Source organism: Heteronotia binoei, chromosome 7, assembly GCF_032191835.1.
Source record: "Heteronotia binoei isolate CCM8104 ecotype False Entrance Well chromosome 7, APGP_CSIRO_Hbin_v1, whole genome shotgun sequence".
Taxonomy (NCBI): domain Eukaryota; kingdom Metazoa; phylum Chordata; class Lepidosauria; order Squamata; family Gekkonidae; genus Heteronotia; species Heteronotia binoei.
The window spans coordinates 89,405,922-89,419,167 of NC_083229.1; the positions used below are offsets into that span (position 1 = coordinate 89,405,922).

At 44.2% G+C, this 13,246-nt stretch overlaps 1 protein-coding gene across 1 annotated transcript in view; it reads left to right on the forward strand.

Annotated features, from left to right (window-relative positions):
• Positions 1 to 13,246, forward strand: part of CEP192 (centrosomal protein 192) — a 100,416-nt gene that overhangs the window by 66,333 nt on the left and 20,837 nt on the right. The window contains exons 41-45 of the mRNA XM_060244353.1: positions 767 to 1,027; positions 7,195 to 7,304; positions 9,566 to 9,675; positions 11,896 to 12,037; positions 12,884 to 13,053. Coding sequence (XP_060100336.1) covers positions 767 to 1,027; positions 7,195 to 7,304; positions 9,566 to 9,675; positions 11,896 to 12,037; positions 12,884 to 13,053 — 793 coding nt within the window. The remainder of the gene's footprint in view (positions 1 to 766; positions 1,028 to 7,194; positions 7,305 to 9,565; positions 9,676 to 11,895; positions 12,038 to 12,883; positions 13,054 to 13,246) is intronic.

Consider the following 13,246-nt stretch of genomic DNA (forward strand, 5'->3'; position numbering starts at 1 on the left):
AGAAATTTTAAATAGGAGCCTACTCAGGAAGAAGTGGTTTGGAATGTGTTTAGGTAGTACAGCCTAGTGACTGAGAGAATGAACTGTGATCCTAGAAGCTCTCATTCCTATCTCACATCTGCCATTAACTTACTCAGTGGCATCATCCCCTGCCCTCAACCATCTGCAATACAACAAGAATAATATTATTGGCATATATTACAGGACTGTGGTAAGGATTGTAAGATAGTGTGCTTTGAACACTGCAAGTTGTGTATAAATGACAAATATGTTAATTAAAATGTATATGTTTATTTACTAAATATGTTTAGTAAAGATGTAATTGTGAAACATTCTAAATAGTCACAGTGCTTAATAGCACCCTTAAAATTAGGTAGTAAATACAAGTTATCTGGAGGTTGAGGTTTCTGGTGTATTTTAGTTTCATATTATCTTTATGTGTGTGGCTATCAGTTAAAGATTTTGTTGGTGCTCTGCCCTTCCAGTGGTTATCTTCCCCTGATCTTTTTTTTGCTTATTTAACATTTTGTTCTTAGCTTCCATTGACTTTAAAGCAAGCTATCTAAGTTTATTGGGCTTCTAGTCTGATATGTACCAAGTCTGCTATCACTTCCAAAAACTGACTTTGGGAAAATATATTAGTCTGTCATCAAGGAGCAAGTTTTTATCTGTTTACTTTATAAAGAATCATTTGTCTGTCTTGAATGTTCATCTTTGTTGCATTCTTGTGATTCTTAATGTAAATTACTTGTATTTTTAACTCTAGATACCCTTGTATGGAATTGGGGGCAGAAGCAGTGTGATCTTAGAAAATGTGAAAAAAAACTATAACAGATACCTGGTGGAGCTGAATGAGCCGTCACCTGGGGAAACAAGCAAGGTTTCTTTCTCTCTCAGAAATACAGGGTGTCGGGCAGCCTATGTTAAAGCATTATGTTTTAGGAATTTTTGTGAAAGAATTATCATGGATCCACATATGCTGAGAGTATTTCCAGAGAAGTTTGTCCTTAAAGAAGGTGAGCAGCAGGTAAGTTTGAATGCCAGTCACAAGATTTCTCTACAATATTGTATGAAAAACAGGTTTCCTACCTGTAACTGATGATCTTCGAGTGGTCATCTGTGCAGTCACACTGATGGGATACAGGCGCCCGCACCAATCATGATCGGTATTCTTGAAAGCTGCGGATTTCCGCGCCCCAGGCCCAGTGCGCATGCGCAGAAGCCCCACCGCGCATGCCCACTGGGACCGGAGCGGACATCCCGCCAGTTCCTTCTGACTGCTGCGTAAGCCCTTCCAGATGGACCGGCAGCGGATGGGAAGGAGGGCGGGTAGTGTGACTGCACAGATGACCACTCGAAGATCATCAGTTACAGGTAGGAAACCTGTTTATCTTCTTTGTGGTCTCTGTGCATCACACTGATGGGAGACTAGCAAGCCAAATTCGTACCTGGAGGAGGGTGCGACGGTCCATCAGCAGGGAAGCTCCTGAAGAACAGCACGACCCACTGGCGAACGTCTGCACCACCTAAGGTCCAGTCCATAATGTCTCACAAAGGTGTGTGGCGAGGACCAAGTGGCAGCTTCACAAATGTCTCTTAGTGGCACGCCCTTCATGAAGGCCGCAGAAGTAGCCATGGCTCTAGTTGAGTGGGCTCTAATGGGCCCAGGCAAGGGCCTCTTGTTTAGCAGATAACACAGTTTTATAGTCTCTGTAATCCACTTAGAGAGTCGCTGAGGGGAGACCCTAACGCCCTGTGAAGCTGGAGCATACGAAACAAAAAGTCTGGGGTCCTTGCGACCCGGCCCTACCCGATGTAGGTAGAACGAGAGTGCTCTCTTTACATCCAGGGCGTGGAGTCTTCGTTCCCTTTCTGTACTAGGATCGGGGAAATACACCAGTAAGTATATTTCCGAGTTCAGATGGAACGAGGAGATGACCTTCAGGAGGAAAGTGACATCTGGGCGGAGCCAAACTCCCTCGGAGCTAAATCTCAGGTATGGGTCATCACAGCGTAGCGCTGCCAGTTCCCCTACTCTCCGAGCTGAGGTGATGGCGACCAGGAAGGCTGTCTTCCATGATAGTAACTGGAGAGAGCAGGTCGCCATGGGTTCAAAGGGCTTGCCCGCTAAGGCTTGTAGAACGACCGGCAGATCCCATGTGGGAGCCGGGTGACGTGTTGATGGATAAAGCTTCACGAGTCCTCTCAAGAACCTTTTAGTGTTAGGGTGTGTGAAAACCGAGCAACCATCCAGTTGTTCATGGTTAGCGGAGATGGCTGCTAAGTACACCCTTATTGACGATACCGCTAAGCCCTTGTCCAGAAGGGAAAGCAGAAAGTCCAAAATTATTGGGAGGCCCGCTGTCTTGGGTTCCATTGCGGCCTCCGAGGCGAATTGGGTGACCCTCGACCATTTATATTCATACGACCTCCTAGTGGATGGTTTTCTACTGTTAAGGATAACATGTAGGGCTCTTGCCGATAAGTCTCTCACACCAATCTCCATGCCGTTAGTTTCAGGTGAGGCACATCGTGGTGGATCACTTGCTCTTGATGTGACAGTAGAAGGTCTGGAGCCATTGGGAACTGATGGAAGGTCCCATGTGACAGTCTTAGAACTGGGGAGAACCATTGCTGTCTGGGCCACCAGGGGGTGATGAGAATCCCTCTGGGGTGTTCTTTGTAAATCTTGTGGACCACTCTGGTGATCAGTGGGATCGGTGGGAACAGGTACACGTGTCTGTGTGACCATGGCAGTAGCAGACCGTCCCCCAAAGACAGGGGATCTACTCCTCCTCTGCAACAGAATTCCCTGCATTTCGAACTGCTGCGGGTGGCGAAGACATCCACTTCTGGTGTGCCCCACTTCTGGAACACCGGTTGGAGAAACTCCCAATTGAGCTCCCATTCGTGGAGCGAAGCCCCACCTCGGCTCAGATAGTCCGCACAGACATTCAGGGTGCCTGGGAGGTGGGTGGCTATTAGAGTTGTGTCCATCTCCTGGCAGAGTTCCCACACTCTCAGCGCCAGCATACATAACTTCCTTGACACCGTGCCCCCCTGTCTGTTTATGTAGGCTAGTGCAGTGGTGTTGTCCGTCAGGATCGCTACTGTCTTTCCCACAATCAATGGACGGAAGGAGAGTATGGCGTGGTGGATCGCCAATAACTCCAGAAAGTTTATGTGGTACTGTAGGTGGCATTGAGGCCACTGACCTCCAACGCACAGGCCTTCTAGATGCGCTCCCCAGCCCCACAGGGACGCGTCCAACGTGATGGACAAGGTCGGGGTTTGTCTGTGGAACGGGGCTCCTATGAGGAGATTCTCTTTCTCTTGCCACCAGTTCAGGGAGGACAGGATCGGTTGTGGCACGGTTAGCCTGCGAGACGGACGGTCCGAATGGCATCTGAATGTTTTGAGAAACCACAGTTGCAGTAGCCTCATGTGGAATCTGGCGAACGGTAATACCGCTGTGGTAGATGCCATCAAGCCCAACAGACGTTGGATCTGTAATGCTGTGACTGTATGATCGTGTAGGAAGGTTTGCACTAGGGAGATAATGTCCTCTGCTCTCTGAGCTGGTAGGAAAGCCTTGCAGGCTCTTGAGTCCAGGATGGCTCCTATGAACTGTATCCTCTGAGAGGGTTGGAGTGAGGATTTCTTTTCGTTGACCTGTAGTCCCAGGTCCCTTAGAAGGGCCAGGGTGGTGTCTATGTGTTGTAGTAGGAGAGATCTCGATTCTGCTACCAGAAGCCAATCGTCTATATATGGGAACACTGTGATTCCCTGAAGACGCAGATGAGCTGCTACTACCACCATGGTTTTTGTAAAGACTCTCGGAGCCGTGGAGAGGCCAAATGGTAGTGCTTTGTACTGGTAGTGAGACCTTCCGATGGTGAACCTGAGGAACTTCCGGTATGCAGGGTGTATGGTGATATGAAAATAGGCGTCCTGCAGGTCCAACGTGGCCATCCAGTCTCCCCGGTTGAGGAGGGGGAGGATGTTCGGAAGGGAGATCATCCTGAACTTTTGGTGTGGAATGAAGAGGTTTAAGCCTCGTAGGTCCATGATGGGGCGGAGACCTCCGTCTCTCTTGGGAATCGTGAAATAACGGGAGTAGAATCCTTGTCCCTCCAGGTTTGTCGGAACCGGTTCTATTGCATTTTTTTGGAGGAGTGAGTGCACCTCCTCTTGGAGTGTGGGAGATGTTGCAGTGTGGACGACTGTGGGAACCGTAGGGCTCTCTTGGAACTCTATCTGATAACCCAGCCGGATTATTGATAGAACCCATTGGTCCGTGGTGATTTTGGCCCATGCCTGGAAATGGCAAAAAAGCCTGGTGTGGTCCGAAAAAGAAGGGGGGGGGAGAGGAGCAGGGGAAAGGGCAGTCAAAGTCCCTGCTTAGGTTGCCTGTTTCCTTTCTGTCTGGAAGATTGGGAAGAGGCAGGGGAGTATTTTGATTTGGAGTTATATGGAGGTTTGGAGAACGATGTTGTGCTCCTTGGCTTCCAGTGTTGCTCAGTGGTTTGTTTGGTAAACGGCTTCTTATTCCAAGGTTTGCTCCAGGGCCTCCTGCTCTGGGATCTGGAGGAGACAGGTACTCCTAAATTTCGAGATGTTCGGATACTCTTATCCATTTCCTGTAACACCGAGTCCGTGTTGGAACTAAACAAGCCATTACCATCAAAAGGAAGGTCTTCAACGTATGACTGTGTATCTGGTTGTAGAGCGGTCGATCTTAACCAGGAGTGACGTCTTAATGTAATGGCCGAAGTGATTGTTTTAGCCCCTACGTCGCCTGAGTGCTTGGCTGAGTTGAGGAGTTGTTTTGCGAGGGTCATGCCTTCCTTTTGGATCTTTTTGATGGCGTTCTTAGCCTGGTCAGGAAGGCCCGGCAAGATAGGTGAGAGCTGGTCCCATAGGGAGTACTGATATCTTCCCATACAGGCTGCGTAATTCGCTACCTTGACTCCTAGGGAGCCCGCTGAATAGAAACGTCTGCCCAAAATGTCCAGCTTCTTTCCCTCTTTATCTGGGGGAGAAGCATGTGTCTTCCTCGCCTTGGATGATGAGGCTACTACAACTGAATTCGGTTTGGGGTGGTTAAACAAAAATTCAGCCGTGGATTCCTGGACGCGGTACATGTGGTCCAGCCTGCGCGAGGATATGGGGGTTGACGCTGGTTTGTCCCAAGATGCTTTAGCTGTATGCAACATGACCGTTGTCAATGGTAATGCGATGGCAGTAGAGGTGTCCATTTGGACAATATCGAAGACGTTGTCTGTAACTACAGGTTGAGGTTGTACTGTCGGTAAAGACAAGGTCTGGGCCATACGTTTTACAAGATCCCCGTAGGACTTAAGGTCCTCAGATGGGGAAATGGGCTGGTCCTCAACTACCTTGTGGGAAGGCGATGGGTCTTCCGGAGATGAGGAGATCTCATGCTCTTCTTGGGTTGAGCCTACTTCCGATCTAGGGGAGCCCTCCACCGATTCGGAGTGTTCCGACATGAGTTTCGGGGTCTCTGAGGCCCTTAAGGGCTCTGGAATAGCCCGTTCTGCGCCTCGAGAGCGAGGGGAGATCTTCTGCTCACGTGGGGTTACGGTATCTGGTGGTTTCGATACCGATGCCGACGCACTACGCCTTGAGGGTTGATAGGATGTTCTCGACCGGCATGAAGCTTCCGAGTGCTGGTCCCATTCCGGTTGTCTTGGCGGAAACCAGGGAAACATGGAGGGCATCGAGTACAATACATATAGGTACTGCCACTGACGCTGATCCCAGGGTATCGGTAGCGGTGGCTGTCTCCGGTTAGGAGATCGGTCTTTGCGTGGGGACCTCTCCTCGTCCGACTCCCGCGATCGGCGTCGATGGCGAGGACTCTTTGATGGGTCTCCGTGTACACTCCTAGAGCGATTGCGCCTAGTGCTGGATCAATGTCGAGGCGTGGGTGAGCGTCCCCTGGACGGGTTCCGGGAGCGGTCTCGGCGAGGGGTGGCCGATCGACCTCGAACAGGGGTCCGGGATTGAAGGGTTTCTTCTACAGTGTGAATGTCGGGTGGGCTATCTTCCGTTCCCGACCGTTGGGTCAGCTCCAGATCCCGATCTGAATCTGAAGATATGGCGATCTGGGTCGACATGGAAGCCAGCATCGGAGGTCTTAGTCAGCGGCGAGGCGAAGCAAAAAGCTTTAGCGGTGGTACCGTCGCTGTCGACTCCGATGGTGAGGCGGGAGAGGCAGAAACTCCAAGTTGATGTTTGGATTTGTCTGCCTTCTTCTTCCTCTTCGCTTCCGGTTGTGCTCCCTTCTCCTCCCTTGGCCGTTTTGCAGGAGTAGAGGAGGCCGACTTAGATGCCGAGCCCGATTTCATGGGCCGATCGGCGTCGGTGGGAGTTCTGTCGGTATCGACCGACTCTGTTGTCGGCAGCTTGTGACTCGCTGTCGGCGTTTTCTTGGGCGACAACGCACGCTCCATTAGCGCAGCTGCTAGGCGGGCTGCCCGGTTCTTTTTGGTCTGCCGCGAAAACTTTGCGCAATGTGCGCACGTGGTCCATTCTGTGGGACTCGCCCAAGCAGAGGAGGCAAAGCGCGTGTCCGTCCAGAGGGGCGATCTTGCTCCCGCACTTTGTACACCTCCTGAAAAATCCCCAACGCCTTTCCATGCGAGGGGAAAGGAAAAAAATGGACGGGGGGGAAGAGGGGGAAAACGCGGGAAAGGGGAAAAAACTTCGGAGAAAAAATATATAGACGAGCCTTTCCGCCTTCCCCCTCGCCCAAAATAGAACAAAATTAGCCAAAGTCTTCTTCGCAACTAACAAGAAGGGTATCTACCGACCGTAGCGAATGATCGACTGATCCAGGCGGCGGTCAGAACAGAACTGGCGGGATGTCCGCTCCGGTCCCAGCGGGCATGCGCGGTGGGGCTTCTGCGCAAGCGCACTGGGCCTGGGGCGCGGAAATCCGCAGCTTTCAAGAATACCGATCGTGATCGGCGCGGGCGCCTGTATCCCATCAGTGTGATGCACAGAGACCACGAAGAAGATCTCTTATTATACATGACCAAAATTCAAAAATGTTTTAGAAACATGTTATATATTTTTATGCAATTGAGAATGTGACATAGTTCAAATATAGTAGCTTTAATGAGAGACCATGACATTCCATTTGAACAATAAATTACTTATTTCCCCCAGAAAGTTACAGTAATGTGTAACTGTACTGAAGGTGAATACAATAATGCACCAGTGTTATCTACAGTTTGCTTCTTCTATGGAGATGAAATATCAAGACAGCAGTATCTCAGGTGAGGCTCAGCTTTCGTTGCAAAATAACAGCATTGCTTGTATCAGCTGCGCTTATCTTCTGTTGTCCTGATGAATAAGCAGTAGATGGCTACAGGTTTGTATTGGGTCTTAAATTGTTTAATCTGACAGGACCCAATTTTGTTCAGATAGTACACTGCATCCAAACCCACTTCCACTTATGCAAGAATGGGTCTGAAACTTCTGCTTCCCATGCTGTGTGACAGGTGCTCAAACTCAAAAGCAGCTGAGGGAGGGAGCAGGGGACTGCATCAGGGAGTGGGAAGTAGAAGTGATCTATTGTGCAGGTCAAGTTCTGACTTCTGTGTTGGCTTCATGGATATTAGTATATGTGGCTCTTTCCTGCCTCCTTATCTTGACAGCTGCCATGTGAGGACAATCAGGCTGATAGTGACTGGTCATAGTCACACCCAGTAACCATTTGGCTGAAGGTTAATTTGAAACAATGGCTAAATGTGATACCACTTTAGTACTTTGGGTCTTTGACCTGTTACGTGCGGTGTGTAGTTAGGCTTTATGTCAAGATGCAGCTTTATTAATTGCTGGGAGTTTCTAATTAGTAGCCCTGGTACTTGGATTGGTCATATCTCTCCTGTCTTCCATCATCCTTTGTGTCCTGAGAATCAGATTGGATATTATCTGCTCCTGCCCTCTCTTCTGATCTGATCCCCTCAGCCTTTGTACTGCAAATGGTCCCAGACTGTATTTCTTGGGCTGTATATGTGCATGAGTAGTAAAAATGAGTTGGACACAGCAACAAGATGAAAATAAAAGGGGCTTACAGAAACAAAGACCTGATGACTATAGATCTAGTTTAGCTTGGCTATGTGCTTACGATATTATTTCTAGAGTGGAATTTAGTTCTCAAGTGCTGCCTCCTCCTCATCTTCATCTTGTTGTTGTTATTTTCTTGCTGAATTATATCAGGCTGGCTCTTCAGATTTACTTCCATAACTGTCTTTGTCCCCAGATGATCTAGATGTGCCTTGTTCTGTCATATGTAGGAAGGAGCTGTAGCATAGTGGGTAGTGCATATGTTTTACACACATAACCTCCCAGGTTCAACAACCATCATTTATAACTAGATCTTAGGGAACAAGCGTTGTAAGGATCTTTCTCTTCCTGAAGCCTTGGAACCACTTTCAGAAAGCAGAAAGTTACTAAGCTAGATGGATCAGTTGTCTATTCAGAATGAAGTAGCTTTATAAGCACACATGACTGAAGGTGCTGAACACTGAGCTTTCCCCTTATGGACATCATAAACAAAAGCTGCCACCTTTCCAAAATCTGTCTAAACTGGGTACACAAAGAGACAAAACTTAGCACTGGTGCTTGGTCTCTGGCTGAGATGAGGAAAATTAAAATCATTCCATGGGGCTTATCATGGGGTTTTAGGGACAGAAGTCTGCTAATCTGACTGCCATAGATATTTCAGTTTCCAATTGGTGCTGTTTGTGGATTGTGGCTGATGCTGCAATGTAGAAATGTTACTGTTACATCTCTTCTGACACCACAATACTTTCACTGTTAAATGATTTATCAGGCATTTTCTATTGTACATTGTCATCAACAGAATAAAATGTTCATAGAAGTGGAGTATGTTAGTATACTGTTAGAGACCATTGTTTCTTGTATAGGTTTGCCTTAAGCACAAAGAGCTTTGGGAGGATACCCAAGGAAAGTATGAATGCTGTGTATATTTGAGATGGCTGCCAACTCTGTTAGTACCCGCAGGCTTCTGGCATGTGCTAGTAACTCAAAGGAAGGACCAGTTTGTCACTTTGTGCAGGCTTTGGAAGTGCTTTAAAGCAGTAAAATCTCCTGCTGCTTTTGAATGTCTGCATATAACATGCAGTGAGAAATTGTTCTCTGTGTGATGCACAGAGGGGATGAAAATTATTGCTTCTTGCTGGGCATCCAAGGGCAATATTTTTCAGAAGGAGATCTATGATCATCAGTAGCAGCCAAATCTAAGATCCCTGACTGGGGTAAAAAAGTGTTCTCTCTTGTGGTGTTTAAAGTATGCTCATTTTAGGCCTGCTACATTGATAAAGTTCTGTTGAGAAAACAAGAAGCTAATTAGCTTTAGCTTTAAGTACAATATGATACAGGGCAAATAGGTCTATGAAAAAAGGAATAATTGCTTTCTGCACACTATTGTATGTGTTAGCATCTTTCTGAGGATATGGTGTAATAAAATTAATGGGACATAGACAGCTGCTCTTTAAAATTGTCTCTTCAGAGCTATCCAGCATAATCCACAGCAAAACCGAAATATACTCCCAGCTAATAATCCAGCGATAAATGTAAAGTTTGATGAAGAGTTCCCAGGGGAAGAGCTGGTGACTGAAGGTAAGATCAGTTGTCTTAGTCGAAGGAATTTATGAAATTCTTACAATTACATAAATTTGGCATATGGGGGTAAGAACCAGGTTCACTATTGCTGTTGTGCATATTTGTGGTATTTATGTAGAGGAGCAGCCGGGGACCTTGGAGACTGTCCGTAAATATATCTGTTTACAAACTGGCACCAACAGCTTGAAAGTTCAAGGAAAGCTTGTGCCAGTTGACCTGCCATTTACTTCAGTTTGCAAACAAGTAAGCGGCCAAAATTCATCATTGGTTTGTGAGCCTGTTCATGCCCATCCCTATTAGTTAAGTATGCAGCACTGCTGTGCCTTCTCAACTTAAATGCTTTTTCAGAGTATCATCAAGCATTTAAGATAATTAATCTTAAATTTTACTGAAGCTAAATGATACTTTTCTAAATACTGCTTGACGCCTTGAAATCTTAGCAAGCTATACTGTATTTTTTTAAGTGTTCAAGCTCTCAAATAGGATTTAAGAGTAAAAGAGCATACAAAAACAGATGTTTCTGTATCATTGATCAGATTATTCGCTGCATCCATTAGAGCTCAACACACACATACAAGTTCTTTGCAGTATTGGTCCAAGATCAACATCCCAAAGCAATCCATAATGAAATCATTTTGGGGCCAGATACAATGACACCAAAGTGTTCATGAGCTTTCAAGTTCGTCAGAACTCTACCTCAGGCTATAGATGTTAAAATCTAAAAGTTAGAGGTGGGGAGATTCCTGGCTATAATCTTAAAGGCCTTTTCTTGCAGCATCTGTATGCTGAATGCCAGGGCTCCTCTGAACAAGACAGAAAAAAAATTGTAGTTCCATTCAAATTGCAAAGGGCAGCAGTCAGCTTCCTTTTATCTCTGACGAGTTGACCTGCAAGATAACACAGATTCCCTAGAGACACACACAGTATATTTTCTTGCAGAGCCTCATCTGCATCATCAAGGCTTTAGTAAATTAGCTTACTTTATTAACTTCTCATTTTATAACATGGGTTTTAGAAGAAAAATTGGGAGTTTGTCTGTTGTATGCTAAAAATACTTTTGTTCTGCGAGCTTCCTCAACAACTTAATTAGTACAGATTGCAGGTCAGTCTCACTGTGTGCTGTCATTGATGTACCTAAAGTTGGCTACTTCAGCTATGCTTGTGAAAAATTATGGAGGGAGGTAGAAGAATGCAAGACTTTGAAGAGTCTGAAAATCTGTTGCTGTACCCTAAAGATGTAAAACTTAGATATATTTTAAAGCCATGAGAAGTAGTAAATGCCTTGTGGTATAATCCTGGTCATAATCACATCTGTCTAAATCCACTCAGGTAAGTGGGCTTAAACTGCTTAGGTTCGCATTGCTAGCTTTTTGCAAGTAAATTGTGGATATGTTCTATTCTACAAAGAGAGCTGCAGTACCATATACCACCTTATTACATGTATTTTGATTTCTGCCATCAGAAAGAAATAAGTTGAAAATTAATTTTGTAGTAAGCAGGATGAAGTTTTTTTGGACAGAAACAGTCTCAGTAGGACTAGCAGCATGTTTAGATATAAAGTTTACAACACTGAACTTTTCAATAGTTTATTGTTACACACATTATGGCAAACTAATTGTGGACAAAAGTAATTATTTTAAACAATATGTCCTTGAAAATACATTGTATAGGCAGACTAATTGTGGACAGAATTACTTTTTAAACAACAGACATACTTGAAAATATGTTGGATATTGTTATAGTAGTTTATAAGAATTATCATTTATTATGTTGTGAAGTGTTGGATAAAAATCTACATACTATACACTTTGAGTGAACACTCATTCAAAAAATATTTCATAGGATTATTTTTCTGTTCCTATAAAAAATTATATTTTTCCTTTGTTGAAAAAATTCTTGTAATGTCTGAAGGAAGAACTGTTTTTCCACCACAAGAAACTACATGTACATATTGTTATGCTACATATTTTAAAAATAAACTGTGTAGTACCATATCAAGTTGAATGTCCGTTATCAAACTATAACTTCAGTGTGAAATGAATAGAGTACAATTTCCAAGCTGATACGGTGGAGAACTACTAGATTTAAAGATGACAATAATCCTCCTGGTGACTGACTGATGTCAGACCAGTTTATATTTGATACAGCAATACAAAGGAATTAAACTTTAGTTTGATTAATAAAACATTTCCCTAATTTTTAAATATCTTTTTGTAGTATGTGATCTTCCACAACAAACAAATGATATCCAGAGTTTCTTCTTAAACATGCGTAGGATTATTCTTTATGTTTATAAGGCATCTACTAGTGCTTCTTTAAATGCCTTGCCACCATCAGGACATCATATGATATTGGACAGGTAATAACAGAATTTTTATTAGTGTTTTTTTAAATTTTAAAATCAGTGTTTCTCTGTCTTGGTGAACTGTAAATACCATGCATAAGAAAAAATATATGTAGATATGTTGCTGGTTTATTACTGTGACTAGAGCCTGCTTTAAACTTTCTCCATGAAAATGTTGGTATTCTTCCTGGGAGGAAAATCTCTGGAAAATATTAGGTTGAAACTAAGTGCTGTTGTGGATCTTCTTAATAATAGGAGCCAGGATCTTAATTTATAGATAGCTGCCACCCACCTGATGAATACCTGTCATCTTAATGTTAGTAATATTTTTCATATACTCCTTTAAAAGACCTGCTTGAGGTTGAAGGTTGTATGTTAAATGTGACATTTACTCTTCTGGTTGCTTCTCCCAGAAGTGAAACTGTGCTGTTCTCTTGTTTTATGGTTTTTGAATCCTGCCATCAAAACTTTCTGCTCTTTAGTGTCCAGCTGAAATAATGCAAATACCACCTATCTATGTAGATAGTTTCAGAGGATAGCTGTGTTAGTCTGCATAGAAGAGCTAGATTAATCTAGGAGCATCTTAGAGACCAACAAGATTTTGGGAGTGTAAGCTTTAAGAGTCAAAGCTCCCATCATCAGATACAAGTAGGAACTATCTATGTCAGCTCCCTTTTCTATAAAGTACTCTGTTTCTAAGTAAAGGTCATTATATGGTACTCCTCTCTCCAGTTATGGTTTTGCTACCTTAGCTGAGTATAAGAAAGGAAAGAGAGAGAGAAAGTAGAGGAACAAATACTTGGCCAGTATGTTTTGTTGACCAAATGAGTTTAACAACTCCTTTTAAACAACGTTTTGTAGACGTGGTATGCCTGAGAAGCAAAGCATGACTCTAGATGTACTACCTGTTAAAGGCCCTCATGGTTGTGTACTTCCATCAAGTACCAAAAGTCAAAATGAGAATAAGCTTATTTCTCAGGAGACCTGGACTGTGCAGCCTGAAGTTCTGATTTTCTCAGCTCCTTCTCTGAGTAAGTAACTATGTAGAATTTCAATACATAGTAAAAAAATTGGCCATAAGATTTTGCTTGGAGTAATTTTAGTTGATAATAACACTATTCTTACATTAAAAAGTGAGAAGATGAACTTGAAATGGCATTATTCATAGTTTCATTGTTTGTAAAACTTAATTAACAGTTGAATTTGGGGACTTGAGTGGTATCA